At 38.7% G+C, this 18,824-nt stretch overlaps 1 protein-coding gene across 1 annotated transcript in view; it reads right to left on the bottom strand.

The window, feature by feature from the left end:
• Positions 1 to 9,959: 9,959 nt before the first annotated feature.
• The window catches only part of ubl3a (ubiquitin-like 3a), a 35,915-nt gene continuing 27,050 nt past the window's right edge, over positions 9,960 to 18,824 (bottom strand). Inside the window, exons 2-5 of the mRNA XM_030746114.1 lie at positions 17,718 to 17,826; positions 15,094 to 15,180; positions 12,356 to 12,433; positions 9,960 to 10,234 (exon numbers count right to left, since the gene is read on the bottom strand). Of these exons, the coding sequence (XP_030601974.1) occupies positions 10,182 to 10,234; positions 12,356 to 12,433; positions 15,094 to 15,180; positions 17,718 to 17,826 (327 nt within the window). The 3' untranslated portion in view covers positions 9,960 to 10,181. The remainder of the gene's footprint in view (positions 10,235 to 12,355; positions 12,434 to 15,093; positions 15,181 to 17,717; positions 17,827 to 18,824) is intronic.

Below are 18,824 nucleotides of genomic sequence, written 5' to 3'. Positions count from 1 at the left end.
TGATTATGTGACCTTATTAATGACTTAAATTTAGGAAGAGTTTATTAAGGATGAACTGATATGGCCGGCTGATAAGGAAGGCACAAAGCAGTATTTGGGTGGTTTCATTTTTTAACTGAGAGATGAACCTCACAAAGCCTTGATGAAAACTATCTTTTAACTTTTATCGATGCTTCACACCAGCCACTTGTTAGTTTGGCATGTGTGCAATTTGGCACCATATACACTGACCAGCCACTCCATTAGGTACACTTGCTACTAATGGGTTTGCCTTCAGAATTACCTTAATTTTTCATGGCATAGATTCAACAAGGTGCTGGAAACATTCCTCAGAGATTTTGGTGATAGCGTCACGCCATTGCTGCAGATTTGTCAGCTGCACATCTCCCATTCCACCACATCCCGAAGGTGCTCGATTAGACTGAGATCAGGTGACTATGGAGGCCATTTGAGTGCAGTGAACTGATTTTCATCTTCATGAAACCAGTTTGAGAGGATTTGAACTTTGTGGCATGATATCATCATAGTCATAAAGGGATTGACATGGTCAGGAACAGTACTCAGAGTGTTTGTTTTTTGTTGTTGTTTTTGGGGTTTTTTTGCTGGAAACACCTGACATGGTGAAGAAAACAATTAGCTTAGATACTAAAAAATAATTCTACAAAGCTGCAGGCTTCAGCATTCATTTTCAGTGATTGCAGCACTGTGAGCATTACTCAGGAAATCAAAAATTGACAATCAATACAGATTAACAAATCGATACATTTCCAGTTTAAAATTTGCCATGTTTAAACATCAACCCACGTGCAACACTACAGACATGAGGGTGTATGTGAAAACATTTATGTTTTGAGCAAAAAAAAAAGGAAAAAAGAAAAAAAAAAGAAGAAAAAAAGGAAAAAAAAATTGTTTTGAGCAAACAGTTAACCACAGCTGTCATTAAATAGCAGATATCGAAGCTTTCTAAAAAAAACTTTAAGTCTCACGAAGGCAGCAGCTTTTCCAAAATGGCCAACAGCACACCTGTTAAGGAGCCTGAGACTACAGAACTTGAAAACTTTAACATGGAAAAATGAGTTAGTATTTTTGAAGAGAGGTTGCCACTTGTTGAATGTAAATCCACAGGAGCCAGGATCTAGCTGTTACTGGTGACACTGCACCTCAGCAGTGATCTGACACCCTGGCGTCAGCTTCAAATGAAAGTCAGACATGTCATATTTGACTCACAACTGAGAAGCTCAGCCTGAACTGAAATCCTGTGGAGAAAGAAACAGCAAAGATGGTGGTATAACATCCAGGAGAAAAAAGCTTTGGGTTTGGGGCGAGGTTGGCAACAGTTTTAAACAGTTTTATGTCCCGGTGACCACTGAAATGAAGCTAATTTAAATCATGCTTTAAAATATCTTCCCAAGGAAGTGTTTGAATAATTTAATGGTGGCTGCCAAGTAGAAAGTCTTGCTTCTACTTTGGCTTGACCAAATGAAATGTTTGAGATTAAGTTGAATCCAGAATGAAAAAATATCTGATGTAACACCTGGTCTCAGAATGAATGTTAACATTAGCTAATAGGCTATAATCATCAGCATAATTATCATTATTGTTGGCTTAAATTATAATTTAAAGGTAATTTAGTTTCTAAATCCTTGCTATTATTTTGCCATTTTTAATTTCTATGTAATTAGTGTCATAATTGTCTGAATAAATTGGTTTAACCATGGCTTAATCAACCTCTCACTCAGACTGGCCTTCCTGATGGCTTTCACCAAGAAAGCGGATTTGGGTTATCAAAAAAAAAAAAAAAGAAAGAAAGGAGAGGGGAAACTGAGGGGAACCAGCTGTTACCAAACTTCTTTCAAAAGAAAGGTGAGTAGAGTACGAAGGAGTATTAGGGCCACATTGAGAAAAAATAAATAAATTGTGCATTTTGAGAATAAACAAACTGCAGATGCAAGAATATCAATGGCTGCACCTGCGTGCAGTACAGAGTGGATATGTTAAATCACAAGACACAATAAGACAGCTGATCAAGTTGCTTCATCTACCCAAGGCATTTTGTAGAGGGTATAGCAGCCATGGCAGTTGTTTGACAAAGACAACTTTAATTTCAAAATTTTGACTTTATTCTCAAAATGCACGCTTTAATTTTTTTTCTCAATGCGGCCCTAATACTCCTCCGTAGTTCAACTAACAAGTGTTCAGAATTAAAACCAAACGCAAGATGCTGGAGATGTCCAGGTAGGCAGAAACAAAGGCACTTTAACTGTACAGCAATGAGAGAAAACAAGGTGATACAAAAAAAGGCAAGTCCAGAAAATTAAACAAAAGAACAACGGAAATTTTATTTCTATAGCACATTTCATGACACGTAAACTCAACATGCTTAGTGTAAAAGATAAAAACATAAAAACCTATGCAGGTCTACTCAGCTGTAAGGTAATAAAGACAACAACACAATTTTGCAAAGAAATTAAATACAACTTAACACACACAAACACACACAGTAATTAAATCTACTGTAATTAAAAGGGGAAAATAAGGCATGCACAAGGAGCTAACAGGACACTGTGACACCGGTGACTGTGATCAAATAATCACAGTGCTGGGAAAGGGACAAACACAGGAAGTAACCAGCACAGTTTCTTTCCTCCCGCCCTTCCTTATATTTTAGTCTCCTACTCCCACTAGAGACACAAGGAGAAGAGGCGAGGAAGAGACAGGAAAGAACTGGTTTTGTTGTAGCCCCATCTCAGATGTAGCAGTATTCATGACTCTTTTTTTTTTTCTTCCACCTGCGTATTAGGGCTGGTTTCAATTAAATTCTTAAACACAGAATAATGTGAAAAGATATAATGCCTTTTTTGTAATCTCTCATACACAGACAAAGGGTGAAGGAAGGAAAGTTCAAAAAATGTGAGGATATGTTTTAATAATTTGTGTTGTTTTTTGTTTTCCTTTTTGTACAGACATGGACTTCAGTGACTGAAAAACAGGTTGAAATGGAAACTTACATCAACACTGTGTCCATCATAATATACTTATTATTAGTCATAATCAGTTTAATAATGACCAAAAGTCTGGCATCCTGAGTGTGAGCATTTATTTCTCCTTTACTGAGACAAAGCTGCATCCAGGTCCTTCCTGTCTGTTTATTTGAGAGGCTGCTGCCACGCTGTCGGGCTGTCTGTAATCTTAAGCTAGTATATGTGGTGCATATACTAGCATGAAATAGTTAAAACTCGCTGGTCTAAGTTGGCATCTGTGACAACCCCCACCCTAACCCAAACTCCAATCCAGGGCAGTCAGACTATGTAATTTTATTTTTGAATAAATTGTTCAAAGCGCTGGCAGTCAGGAAGCAAAGGCAATGGTCATTTGAACTGACACACATCAAAAACTTTTTTTTTCAGAAAAAACTCAGTTTTTCCTTTTTCCAAAATACAGCATTAGGCTTAGGACCAGTACCTATGATGACATGGAGCTTAGAAACTTAAAGAAGTCGGAGGTGCCACATGTAAATTATTTAGCCCTTTCTTTTCTTACTCCCTCTCTGTTTCTCTCTAGACCTGCTCACACTGGCTTTACATGAGCTGACTGCTTAGTACCATATTTATACTGTCTGTGCTCACTACTGGTGGAGCGGTGGGAGTCTTTGCTTTCACACATGCCTCTTCCATGTGCACTCCACTATTCTGGCTCCTTGAACTCCGAGATCTTTCTGACCAGGACAAACATCCGACCATTTGCTTTCTACTCAGGTGAAAAAAAAGGCAGTTGGATCAATCCTGTCTCCAAAAGTTAAAGAATCAGCACAAATTATTCTCTTTATTCTTTCCTTCTGAGACGCTGGATGGTAACAATAAACCAAATCATGATAGGTCTAAATTTAATTTACTGGGTCCTTGGATTTTAGGACCATCAGCTTTTCCTTGTTGCCATTTTGAGGGCCCAGCCAAATCATTCATACCTTGAGCGACACCATGCATCAAACGCCTCTACTGTATGTGAATCCCAGCCTACAGGTAAGCATGGCCTTTGGTGAGCTGAGGTTCACCTGACCTAAGATGATCTTCGATTTTTACACCTTCTATGTTAGAATATTACAGCCTGCAATCACACATCTTTTACAATATTTGTGAACTTTTAACCATAAAAGTCTTTTTTCCTCAGGGCAGAAAGGGTTCGGGTGATGTCATTGCCACAAAAGTGGTGTCTATCATCTACTGCATACCACATTCCTTTATCTGCTTTACATTCTTCTTCCAAACTTCTTATGTTTCAGATACAAATACCTAACAAAACAACATTATTATCTATAGTTCAAATTCTCGAATTGCAAAGTGATACACAGATATTGAGTGACTTTTACTATGGCGACCCCTTGTGAGAACAGGAGTAACTGAAAGTTGTTTTTTTTTTAACATGAATTTTACCTTTGTGGTCCAGACGGAGGTGATGTATCCATCCTCTTACACAGGGCAACAACAAAAGGTCAATCTATAAATATAATGAAAAGGGTACAGACTGCTATTTATGGAGACAAGTGGGAACAAAAGAATAATAAGTAAAAAAAAAGTGTACCATAAAGTATGACTTCTAGAGTTGATCTTAAAACTCATCTACACTCATGAAGTTGGCACTCAAAGAATCAGCTGTTTGATATTTTATCCCTCACAGTGGCATGAGGCAGTGTTTGAGAATTATATTATAGGGACAGAACTTCCAGTTTGTATGGAACTGCTTAAAAACTTACACACACACACATTATTATTGTGCAATAGTCAAAATAAACTAAAAAAAAGGGGCATTTATTGCTCTTGGACACATAAAAGTCTAAATAACAGCTTGATTTTAGATCATTAAGTGTTTAATTTCATCCAATAAATACTTAAAACTATCAGATGACGAGATTTTATCAGCAGAACTTTACAGTGTGTATTTTGTAGCATGGAAATATGAGCTGTCATGAAAGTGTTTTGCCACAAGGTGGCGTCATCCTCAATCTTTTCTGCTGTCAGTGAAGAAGTCACACACTGTGCAAAGCAAATCCTGCTTTGCAACACTGTGTAGAAGATCTTATCCCATAATTATATTTTGCCCATATAATCAATGTAAATGCAATAAATGAATGTGTAAAAGCAGCTTTATAGGAGGGTGCCAGTGCAGCAGGTTTTAGCCCTGTTGTTGTCATCTGGAGTGAGCATCAGACATATGGAGCCATGTCCGGTTTTATTAATGTTTACAGCCAAGTTCAACGCTTAAATGTCACTTTTGTGTAGGTCACAGATATTTAGCTCACACTGCAAACTATAAACAGTTCTTATGCAGACTCACATTTCACTGGAAACAGTAATTTGTATAAAGACTGTTGGTGTATTGTTCGGAAGCAAAGCAGCAGTGATACACACACACACACACACACACACACACACACACACACACACACACACACACACACACACACACACACACACACACACACACAGAGTGGTGCTTTTCACTACTGTAACCACAGCCCTCTCTGTCTATACCCAGACTCTTAGAGAAAGAATAGCTGTATTCATGTTAAATGTGGCCCATGTTACTGTGACACAGCATGGCTGCAGGGAGGAGAGGAGGGACAAAAACAGGGGGGGGGGGGGTAAACTACACAGGACTTCACTGATGGCAGCACAAGAACAGTCAGCATCTTCAGCTAGAATAGCTTTTTATACTTCTCTTACACTGCACTGCTATGGCACAACTTTACACTTTCTGATATTCTAACACATATCTTTTATTTCTTTAACTCTCTCCATGTGACAGTGTGTCATTAGCTGAGTACATGAGGAATAACACGTCTGCAAAACTCTCCCAGGAAAGCAGGCCGGACTGTTCTCTGTGCCGCTCCTCCTGCTGCACTTTGGTCTAGTTAATGTTGAGCAAACCGGACAAGTGACTCAACATGTTTGTGACAAATGATGCAATCTGATTTTATTCTTTCTTGTGGGGCTGTATCACCTTTAACTTTGAATAAGTCAGCAGTCAGCCAGAGTTGTCTTAACTGACACATTTGAGGAAGAACACAAGCACTAATCAGGAGACTTTATCAAGTGAGAATCTGTTGACTATCACCATTCAAGAAGCATGTTCTGTATGTACTGTATTCCTGCACACAGTATGTACTGTGGGGGGAAATAATAATTTGATCTCCTGCTGAATGTGTAAGTTTGATTACTTACAAAATCATGAACAGTCTCTAATTTTTGTGGTGGTTTCATTTTAATGGAGAGAATATGAATCAAAGAATCCAGAAATATACATTACATAAAAGTTATAAATTGATTTAAATGTCATTGAGTGAAATAAGTATTTGATCACCAAGCAAAACATGACTTAGTACTTGGAGGAGAAACCCTTGTTGGCCGCCAGGTTTGCACACATCTCAGGATCGATCTCGGCCCCCTCCTCTTTACAGAAACTCTAAATCCTTTAGGTTTCTTGGCTGCTGCTTGGCAACTAGAAGCTCCAGCTCCCTCCACAGATTTTCTATGGTTTGGAGACTGGCTAGGCCACTCCATGACCTTAATGTGCTTCTTCTTTGGCCACTCCTTTGTTGCCTTGTTGGTATGTTTTGGGTCATTGCCATGCTGGAAGACCCACCCATGACCCATCTTCAGTGTTCTGCCTGAAGGTGGTTCTTGTCCAAGATTTTACAGTTCAAGCCCTCTTCTATTGGCCCCTTGATGCAGTGAGTCATCTCTTAGCAGAATAACAGCCCCAAAGCATAATTTCTTCTTGCTGATGGTCTTGTAGTCCATTCCAGCCTTGTTCAGGTCTGCAATCTTGTTCCTGACGTCCTTTGACAGCTCTTCGGTCTTGCCCGTGGTGGTGGAGAGGTTGAAATGGCAAAAACGGATTCTGTGGACAGGTTTGCTTTATACACATAATGAGTTGAGCTCAGGAGTATCTGTAATTGATTGATTGATTGATTGATTCTAATTTGTATGCCACATGGCCACACAGCCCATCTGTGGGAGCCAGAAGTCTGGCTGGGTTGTAGGGGATCAAATACTTATTTCACTCAATGACGTGAAAATCAATTTATAACATTTATGTTTTGTATTTTTTCTGGACTTTTGGTTGATATTCTGTCTTTCTCCTTTAAAATGAAACTACCATAAAGCTCAGAGACTGTTGTACAAATTCAGCAGGGAATCAAATAATTATTCCCCCCACTGCAAGCACATTAACTCAAGAGATGCTTCAGGCACAGCGTTAAGAAACTGGTTCTGTAGTTTTTTTTATCTTCTAAGGAAAAATATTTTTCATTATCAGAGCAAAATCTTCATCTTCATTATATCAGAGCAAAATGCTGCATAGGTTCACTCCAGCAGCTGTATTTACTTATACTGTATATCAATAATTTACACACATGGCAGTCTTACACACTGGTGGAAAAACCATATGGATCACTTACTCAAATACAGATTTTCAGTAATATAACAAAACTTTAGTGTAGTCTGCTTAGTGTTCAATTAAAAAAAAGTATGGTGAATTCTGGAGAAAAGTTACACCCATCAATATGCATTGTTATTACATCATTAGGCTGTTAATATTGAATCATCAGCAGTATAGTTATAAGGATCCAAGAACTTATAACAACTTTAAGTGAAATGTTTTTGGGGGTTTTGCCTTTTGTGTAACAGAGCTGTAAACACAAATACAGCATCTCTACAACTGATGTCCAAAGCTGGGTAACTCACACCAAAACAGTCTAGATACATAAATAGCACCACAGGCCAGAAAACTTTAATCATTTCACGGAAATTTGGCGGCTTTACGTCCCAGCCGATGTTTTTTTGTATATCTGATGAAGCCATGCAAATTCTGTGCATCATGCTATGAAAATCATCCAAGTTACAGGTACACTGGGCTTGGATGAAATTTTACCAGCATTTCTGAGCCCTCATAACTGCTTAAGTACAGGAGCTAACCACATGAAATCTTAAGAGCTGAAAAAAACACATTTACGTGCTGTTAAAAATTGCTGCCATAATAATTTACAGCCACTCCAAAGGACACAATCTTAAGCAAAAGTCTTAATATGAAAGGTCTCCTTTTTAGTCACTCTGACAGGAACTTTCCTTTTATTTTACTAACTTCATAGGGAATGATCTACACGTTTGATTCTTGGGTAAACTGTCCATTTAAATCCTAATCCATCCATAATCTAAAGTCTCTGCAGAGACTTTTTGGAAGAATTTGCTGAACTTGTTTAGGTGGCTCAAATTTTCAGCTTAAAAGTAACTGGTTTGTGGTTCAGCCCTCTGGTTAAATTCCTGCAGACTGTAAGGTGATACGCTGTTAAAAATGATTGCTCAGTGATGCTCAAAACATCATTTATGTGCAATAAAACATGACAAAATGTAGCGCACTTCAATAACTTTTATTTAGTTTACAGATGTATTCCATTTTGAAGTTTGCAGGAGGGGAGGGGAGAGCATTAGTGCTATTTACAATTGGTTTGAAAACGTTTATCTCTGTACAGATTTGAACCCTGATCGATATAAACAATATTTTTTAAGACCTAGTGCTGTTACAAAGCGATTCTTTAAAGCGAAAAACCCCCACAAAGAACCAGGATTATATTAATTTATAAACAAATGAAAAAAAAAAAAGAATATTAAGAGAAACAACATAAGAAAGAAAGCAAAAATCCATCAGTCCATAAATGATTAGGGAGGATTTGCTGCTGTTAAGCACAAGACATTGTCAGAGAGTGACTGTGAACTGGCTAGAAGCTAACCATATACACAATCATAGACTAAACACCAATATAATGTATATCACCAAGATCTAAAGTCATCGTTTTCTATATAAGATTCATATTAAATATATTCTACACATGTTACCTTAGTTTGGAACATTACTTCCACTGGAAAAATATAAAATAAAACAAAACTTTTTATACATTTGTTTTAATAATCTGATGAAGGAGCACATGCTTCAACTGTGCAAACTGGACTTATTAATGCAGATTTAAGAGGCAAATTAAGACAAATAAGGACCCTTTTTCCTTTTGAGTTAATATCTGTGCTCACAAAGCAACTGTCTGAGAGATCCTTCACAACACTGTTATAAAAAAGGGGGCACAGTGAGACAGCGATGGCGCGCCAAGGAGGAAAGGAAACTGGCATGATGTTTCATTAATCGCAACACTAGTCGGTCAGCAACATGAGTGGACTGTCAAAACACAGTCACAAAAAAATTAAATAAAAATCACGGACAAACAAATATCCAAAAACAAGACCATCAAAAAATGGTTGTTGTCTATTTGTTTGCTTGTTAGGCTTTGTTTGGCTAAAACGCAACGGACTGAAAAGAGTAGGATGTGTTCACTCTCGACAGTGCTCAGCAGACAAAAGGGAATAATTTCTCTCTTGCGACCTTTAAGGGCACATGCAGAGGAGGGCAGTAAAGAGGACACACGTGTGTTAATGTGTGTCCTGGTTTGAGTTCTCTGATGAGGCACATCTACGCTTTGTCTGCTGCACTAAGGGATATCACACAAGCACGCGCGGCTGGATGTGAGGACTGGATATCGGAGCGTGCGTCTTGGTTGGTATGCTGATGAGCTGTTAGTGGTTAAAATTCTCAGCGGTCTGCACGAGAAAACAAGGCCACACACACAAATTTGGGCACTGCATTACAATGAAAACCAGCCAGAATGAAAAGCCAGTTAGAAAATGACTTGTAAGAGACCGCCTGAGGATGGCTCGACAATGTGTGTATTTTTTTACTATATGTGTGTGTGCATGCATGCATGTGTATGGCAGAAGGCTTCAAAAGGATTGCAAGAAAGAAAGAAACAAAATACATGCAAATCCAGTTCCTTCTAATTTTCAGTTATGACAGCAAATCAAGTACAACAAAAGGAATCAATTCTATCGTTAATCAATTTACTGCTCTCCAAGTCTGTCCTGGATCAGCCTGAGCCTGCTGTCCTTCTATGCATGTGTATGAGCGAGTGAGGGGGAAATAGAGAAAGTGCGTGTTTGTTTCTTTTGTTTTGTTTCTTTTGTGTGTCTATGTGTATTTGCGTTGTAGACAGGCTCCAGGACAAGGTACAAGCTCATTAGGTCCAGGACATGGAGGGTGAGAACGGATGCGAAGGATGGAGGGGTGGAGGTGGAGGTGTGTATTTACAGAATGACACAGCAGTTACTCTCCCTGGTCTTCTCTCTGTTCCTCTGACCTGGACACACAGCACACAAACATCATGATCAAAACAAACACTGATACTGCACTGTCACAGAGTTACTCAGCTCAATAGAGTCAGATATGATCTCAAAAGCTTTTAATTTAAATGTGATCTCAGGACAGTTTTAGAAACATGCTTGTAGGCCACAGTCAGACTCTGTAACACTGCATGGAAATACTTTTGAAGTGCTACGACCATACCTCATAAATGTTGCAAAGAAAGACGAAATACCAGACACCCAGATCATGTTTTCATCTCATACAACAAGTGAACCGTATTTTAGGATTCAATGAGACTGCAAACTTTTGGATCTGTTACCTAAACTCAAAATTTAAGCATTACATTTCCCAGTGGTACCTTAAGCAGCATTCCTGCATTTTCTTTTAACCAAAGAGGCACACCTACGGTACTGTGCAGAAGTCTTGAGCCACTCCTCATTTCTTTATATTTTGCTAGGAAATTTGCAAATAGGTGCAAACTCACATGGAAATACAGAGTTTGTACAATTCTAACAAGTTTGAAAGTCAGTGTTTATTCTTCAACACAGCCTGAACTCTCTGAGGCAGTTTTCTTGAAATTTCTTTAAGTATCCTTCAGGAATAGTTCTCCAGGCTTCTTGAAGGACATTCAAAGCTCTTCTTTGGATGTTGGCTGCCCTTTGTTCCATTCTCTGACAACAATCTCCCAAATTGCTTCAATAATGTTGAGGTCTGGACTCTGGGGAGGTCAGTCCATGACTGATAGTGTTCCTTTGTGTATTTTTCTATCCAAGTATGCTTTTACTGCACTGGCAGAGGCTCCACTGGCTGCAGACACTCAGGGTTGTACCTCTCTCCTGACCGCCTCCGTACATCTTGAGGTTGATCTGAACCAAAACTTTCAAAATTTGATTAATCGCTCCATCACACCTGTTGCCACTGATTTTCATTCCAGTTCTTGTGTAATGTGTCATACCTCAGCCTTTTCCCCTTTTCCCTTCCTTAAGAATGGCTTCTTGACAGCCACCCTTCCACTGAGACCATTTCTGATGAGGCTTCAGTGAAAAGTAGATGGATCAACTGAAGTTGCTGATGACTTTCAGATACTCCTCATCTGCTGTAGGTAGTTTTTAGGTCTGCCACTGCTTCTTTTATCCTCCACTTTTTATCCTTTTATTCAGATTTTAAGGACACTGCACATCATGCTGAAATATGCCAAGTAGCCTTTTGAGAAATGCCGTATTGGCGCAAAAATACTATTTTATGCCTGTCAAACTGTGTTATCTTTGGTATTTTTCATAGACTCAACTGAAGAAATAGGAAAAACTGATGTGTTTTTGTGACAGGCTGCTAGCAACAAAATGCCTGAAGATACAATTTCAAATCGGTTCTTTGCTAAGTTGTCTGCCACGCGTAGACACAACACTGATTCATCCCTTGAGTTAGGTGTCTTTTTTATACTTGAATTGGTCAATGTTAAGTGGCTTAAACACAAACAAACATTCCTCTGAAAACGAGGACCGAACTGACGAGTGAAAAAGCAGCCAATGTCCGAAGAAAAGCTTTGAAGGACTTTCAGAAAGCCTGGAGAACTGCTGCTCAAGACCACTTAAAATATACAATTTAGTCTGGCGGCTTTGCAAAATATAATGGAGGGTGACTCAAGACTTTTGCACAGTATTATTTTTGCTTTTATTCTAATCTAACTTAACTGAAATAATTATCATAACCTTTTGTTTATTATTATTTGTTTTAACAGTTGATATAAACTTATCATTTAACCTACTAACAAGGTTATTATTGATTTTACCTTTCCTTACATGGCCTTGTTTTATTCATATCACACTCAGTAGAACTTGATGTCCATTTGAACTCTGTTGAATCTAAATCAGCCCCCACTACAAAGTCATAAAAAGAGAAGCACATCTTCTGGCATGATTTATATTAGCTGTATATTCTACACAGTGTGCTGTATCTTGGGGATACACTTAAAGGAGCCAATTATTTGCACTAGTGGCTGCTCCTAAAACAGAAGCCATGTGCAGAAATAAATAATGGCTGGGAGCGGAACATTTAACGTTGTTCAGTGTGTGAAAAGCCCTCTGAAAGGAAAGAGGGGAGACGGGGAGCTGGTTACCTTGGGAATTTGGCTCAGGCAACGTCTCTCTGGCAACTAAATGCATCACTGTGGTCTTCCCCAAGGGCAGTTTGAGAGCTGAGAGAGAGAGAAAGAGAGAGGGGATGAAAAGGTTATTCAGTGAGCTACATTACATCTGTCTGCACAATGTCATTCAGCATCAGGAGAACATGACTTTGTAACAGCTTACTGAAATTGAGTACAAATTATAATAGAGTGGATAATGTTGAGCTACACCATAGAGAAAATTAAATTGTCAAAATGTGCGGCTAAGTGGGAGCTTTTTATTTATTTTTATTTTTTTTGCAGAATAATAATCACTTGCACAAGGAAATACCCACCAATCTAAATCCATATGTAACCATTTTATTTAAACACTGTCTACAAGTGACAGAGTGATCAGCTTGTTTCTTGTGCTTGCATTTCTTTAATAATAAAAATCACTCATTTCCAAGTTTTACTGTCATATGCAGATAATAATGCAACATAATCACCAGTAAAAGGAAAGTCTTGGCCTCAGAGCCTTCTCAAATTTGCACATTAAAGTACACTTAACACTAGATTAAAAATTGCCTTTATAAAACATCTGTATGAATGAAACATCTGTACAGTGCAGTGTGCACACACACAGCAAACTCTTTAAAAAGAAAAACATTAATGATTTCAAGTTTAATGGGACGAGCTAGCAGACAACACTGACTTTAGTCAACACAAATGTATTAGACCACCCGTCATAAAAACAAAACAACGCTTGTTTAAAACTAAAAATTACTGAATTAATTGAACTGAAATCCTGTTTTTATACCCAAATTTGAGCTGGCACAACATTCAGTCACTGAAACTAATTTTTCTGTTGAGCAATTAAATAACTGTAAATTGATATCTTTTAAAAAAAAATAATAATAATAATGTGCTTTACATTTTTCCAGCTTTTTTTTTTTTTATTGTTTTATTGCCACACGAAGCTGTGGATTACTGATTTACGCTCTGCCTGACTCTGCTCAGATCAGCTGACTGCTGTTTTTTGTGGCATTCAAACGTGTTGCCAATAGCGAAGTTGCAGAGTGTCCTCTGGTGGAAAACCATGCAACATCAACACTCGTAACATGTTTGTCTTTCTGTCTCTTTTTTATTTAAATTTTCATTTATTAGCAGTTATAAATGTCAATACTGATATATCAGTTAATATATTGACAGATATATCAGTTGAGCTTTATTCGTAGATATTTATGTTTGTACAAAAATTCATGGAAAGTCATGGTTATTAGGAAGGAAAAATACCTTTATAATACCAAATAGCACTGGTCCTGTTGTGATATGTTATGACAAAAACCTATATCTGAGCTAGATATTATTTTCTGATTCCTTCACAACACTCTAACAGACCAAAAAAAAAAAAAAAAACCTGCCCACACACCTCTGAACAACCCTGCAGGAAGGTGAGGCACTGCCAGATTTTGTATGAATGCAGCATAAACACACGCTTCATCCTGTCCACTGACGCCACTCTGCTCAGTGTGTGTGTGTGTGTGTGTGTGTGTGTGTGTGTATGTGTGTGGCTCAGCCTCGCCCTTCACCACAAAACACACAGACCTGCAGCTCTTTTTAAATCCGTGACACAGGACAGAGACGGAGAAGGGGCACATTCAGTCTGACATGGTGCCTCCGGGTTCATCGACATGTTTCTGTGAGACTTTGTGGTACACCCTTTGTCATTGGTGGGTGTGTCAGAAGTGCTCATTAGCAATAACAGGAAGAAAAGGTAGTGCTCACAACAGATCAGCTGCCATAGGCGCAACACTTAACAGGTTGTTCAGTGCAACCCTGTTTCTGTTTACATAAGCGTATTGCTACCTCTTTGTTGGAACTTGGCATGGACCATCTCAGTAGGTTTTTATAGAGTCCTCAGACTACGCACAGCCGTAATTGGCATGGGGTTAAACAACCACTGCCCAAAGGCTGGAGCCCAGAAATGTCCTGAATACACAAAATAAGAAGAAATTTCTTTTTAAAAATACACGCATACTGCAGGATCTCTCATTGCTTCGCATGTGTCCGCACACACTCTTTTTAGGAAAGTTCCAAGTATTATATCTCTAACAACCGCACACTGCATTTAAGTTAATATGTAAGCAATAGTTGTTGACTTGATGTGTGCTTTAGAAAGTGTCTGTGTTTGCACCTCAAAACCACTCAAAGTTTTGCTGAACGGTAAGAGGATTCTGTGTTTGAGGTGCAAACACGCTAAAGCAAAGATAAGGTGATTATCAGCGAGATGGCAGATAGAAGACTGTAACAGGGTTAGGGTGCGCTGTAACACCGTTAGCCACAAAACGCCAGTCAAATCCAAATTGGGTTAGACACATTAAAAAAAAACAAAAGCCTAAAAGCCAGGCCAGTGTGGCCTTCCATAAAAGAAGATGTCCTTTTCTCTCTTCACTTACAGCATTCATTTTCATGTCCCCCCACCCCCACCCCTTTGTACCACTTGAGGTCTCCTTTAACACCAGACCAGTCTTCCCTCTTTCCTGACCAGCCTCTTTCCCCTCTTTTTCTGTATTTCCTCTCTCCGTCAAAGCAAGCTTGTGTAGAGCACTGAGGTACCTCTGTTCTGCGACTCAGGAAAAGGATGAGAACAGCAAAGAACTTTCCAGCAGCACACGGCTGTGATTTTGTGTGCATGTCTATGCACGCACGAGGCATTTTCTTTGGGTGGTGTAGCTTCAGTGTTTTCTCACCTCCTAGTGTTACATTGCCATGTAGAAAGCGTCCCTGGTAGATGAGCCTCAGGATGTTAGGACTGCTGACCTGCTCTTCCTCCCAGTCTGTACGAAAGAAGAGAAAAATGAGAAGAGAGAGTTAAAGAGGAAGTGGCCGTGTTGGTGCTTTCATTTTACCTCTCATTTTACCTGTTTTTCCATAAAGTATTAATGCTATCTTACATTTCAGTAAGTATAATTAAATTTACTTTAAAACCCACAATATGTAAGAAAACAAAAGCTGCTGATAAAACGCTGTCGTGTTAGCGATGTTCTGCGTGAGTATAAAATGCTGAATACAGCGTAGTGAAAAGAAATCAGTTGCTGCCTGGTTAAAAAAAAATGGGGAAAAAAAGAAGAAAAGAACCACAGACAACCACACTGAAGATATTTTAAGACGTTTAGGGCCTTTATTTTAAATCCTTATATGCAGAATGTATAATATTTGGGCTTTGCGGGATGCACTACACAACGTGAGAAAGAGTCGAGGCAAAGGAAGAACACGAGGTGTGGCTTGGGAAGAGCTAAGGACAAAAGTGAATGCATTAAATGAGAGAGAAAAGAGTGTGTGGAGTTGCGCAGCAACAGTGTCTGGCCACCAGATGTTTGTCTCTAGCTAAGCGAAGGGTGTTGTTGCTGACTGAGTGCCTGCTCTGGGTCTCTCAGGGTTCAGATGGGTTGTCTGGGAGGAACACAGGGTGCTTCCAACACTGACAGGACTGAACGAAAAACTTGTTGTCGAGGAGAAATCGAGTCTGGCTGTGTAATTTGTAGTTTTTCATGTACCTTACGCTTCTCTTAAACTGGAGTACATTAACAGCACCGTGGGAAAAGGCTACATTTTTGAAGGTGATGTAAGGTGGGTAGTATCAAATGAATTCTAACCGTGGTACACAGCAACAGTGAGTCGAGTGGGTGTATTACAGAAAGGAGGCGGCTGCACTGTGATCCCACATTCCTGTATGCAATGATAATCAGGCTAAAAGGAGTTCACTCTAATTACCCTACACTAAAGATCTGCACATTCCCACACTGCCATATAGACCTACATGTAAGTAATTAGCAGTTGGTCTGACAGCAATTCAGCGGCCTCGAAAATACAGCCGTAAGTCAGATCACCCGGTCTCCAAGTGAATTAACAACTAAATTGTTTACAGTTAAATTGTGTAATTATAGCTTATGCAGACATTCCGTAGCTGTGCATATGCAATGTGTATGTTCTCTATGTGCACAATGTTAAACAATGTGCAACTGTAAGTAAAGCCGAAGCTGATGCTAAAATCTGGCATGTGTAAAGCAGATGTGATAATGCAGAGCTTTTTCACATAAACCAAATAAATAATACAACTGTCTTATAAGCACCTGTGTTAAGGTAAGGAATCAGTCAACCATAATGCCAATTTTACCATTAACCTAATTCTTTAACTGTGCAATAATCTTGTTTGCACATTACAGGGACATTAAAACAGGCTAGAGCAGCTCCAAAATCTTCCACCATCTTCACCAGCTCACTGCTGACTGGGTGCTCTCCCATTTGGTGTTGAGCAGGTAGATTTTCTGTGGGATTTTAGTTTTTAATGCCAAAAATAAAAATAAAAAAATCTTATAAGAGTGGGAAAAGTGTACTGAAACAATATAATTGCAGGCCGGACAGCTAAACAATGAGCAAAAAGTTACTCTGAAGTATATGGAACAGCAGATTCATGTTTATTTTAGCTACATACATGATAGATTACTATTAAAAGAACATATATTTATCCTGCTTTAAAGCTTTGGGAAACCTGATTGCTTAAGTTTGTACATGTCTGTATACATTAATCTCATATATGGACAGCCATTACCTTAAAGTGGAAACTATGCAGTCCTATGAAAAAGTAAGTACACCCTTACTCCCTCCACAGGAATTAAGAGTAAATAAGGGTGAGGGGTGATGACTTGGGCTTGTTTTGTAGCCACAGGATCTGGGCACCTTGCAGTCACTGAGTCAACCATGAACTCCACTGTATACCAAAGTATTCTAGAGCCCAATGTGAGGACATCTGTCCAGCAGCTAAAGCTTGGCCCAAATGCAGTCATGCAACAATAAAGTGATCCCAAGCAAAGCAGCAAGTCTACAACAGAATGACTGGAGAAAAAAAAAAAGAAAGAAGAATGAAGGTGTTGCAATGACCCAGTCAAAGTCCAGACCTCAACCTGATTAAAATGCTGTGGCAGGACCTTAAGAGAGCTGTGCATCAATGAATGCCTGCAAACCTCAATGAACTGAGGCAACGGTGTAAAGAAGAGTGGGACGAAATTCTTTCACAATGAGCAACTGACAAAAGTCACACAGAAAATGATTACTTCATATTATTGTGGCTAAAGTTGGTTCTACAAGTTCATGGGGTGTATTTAGTTTTTTACAGGACCACATAGAACGCTGTGAAAACTTTTTCACAGAACTGTGACTGCCTTAGACCACAATGATATTATTCATTCATTTATGTTGCTTTCATATTTATATTACACATAAATTTATAGCATACTGATTCCTCTGTATGCTATCCTACAGATGCATGTGTATCTAATGTCTATCTAATGCCTATCTATATGGCGCTACTCACCCATTGGCCAGTTGTCATAAACGTGTTTGGCGATGTCTGCTGCGGAGTCGTTGGGAGAGAAGAGGAATTCTTTCGTCTTTCCGCTGACTAAAATCAGCCGGAGGTTTATCTGCAACACAAATAAAAGCAAAGTAACTACATTAGTACTCAATGTGAGAACCAAAACTGAACACATAAAAAAGTGAACATTAAAACAGTTGTCCCATATGTCACATTATACAGCTGGGTCAGGAAGCACACACATTCAAGCAAAGTAATTTAAAGGAAACAGAAGAAGGATATGAGGACCCTGAGGAGCATCCTTCCGTTGGATGAACTCCCATCTGTCTCTCCAACTTCCTCTTCAGTTTTCTCTGTTCCCTCAAACTGTATATCTTTGTCTTTGGGTTCCAAGTCTGTAATTTAATGGAAGTTTGTCTCTCGTTTATCACTCAGGACTGATGGTCGTGCTTTTCCTCATTTCTTTGTTTGTGTAGCTGCTTGAATGACACATTTTTCATGAAATCTAAATATTTTTGTAAACATTTACATTGCTTTGTACTTTAGTTTATGTAATAAACTAATTAGTCAACTTTTTTTTAAAAATTGCATTTCCACAGTTGTGATGCATTTTTGCATTGCAAATACAAATTGTATTGCATTTTTTTGAAGTTAACTGCCTGGATGTGTGCGCAGTGTGCAGGCATTGAGTGAATTTCGGCCAAACAACTTACTCTGCTACTGACTCTTGTTTGTGTCTGAAGAAAACAGACATATTAGTAATTTAACTTTATTCATTTAACAAACAGGGTCCTCAGTAGCACGCGGAAGAGCCACAACAGCCTGGTACCTCCACATCATCCACTTTCCTTACAAATGTGACGCCATTTATATGGTATGTGGTAATAAACAGGCTTTCCAACAGTATAAGATTCATTGCCAAGAAGCATTAATCAACCAAATACAAACTTCCTTACTTTTTGTGCAAAGTTTATTTATGGATCAGACTATTTGCACCTTTGTAACTTCAACACTACTTAACTTCACTCTTGCTTCATACAAACTTTCATTATGTGTACTGGATAATTCAGTCAGCAGATTAAAAAATGCATCCATTATTTTCTTCTG

The sequence above is a fragment of the Archocentrus centrarchus genome, chromosome 14 (assembly GCF_007364275.1).
Source record: "Archocentrus centrarchus isolate MPI-CPG fArcCen1 chromosome 14, fArcCen1, whole genome shotgun sequence".
In the NCBI taxonomy this organism is placed as follows: domain Eukaryota; kingdom Metazoa; phylum Chordata; class Actinopteri; order Cichliformes; family Cichlidae; genus Archocentrus; species Archocentrus centrarchus.
This window is presented reverse-complemented; position numbering and strand designations above follow the sequence as displayed.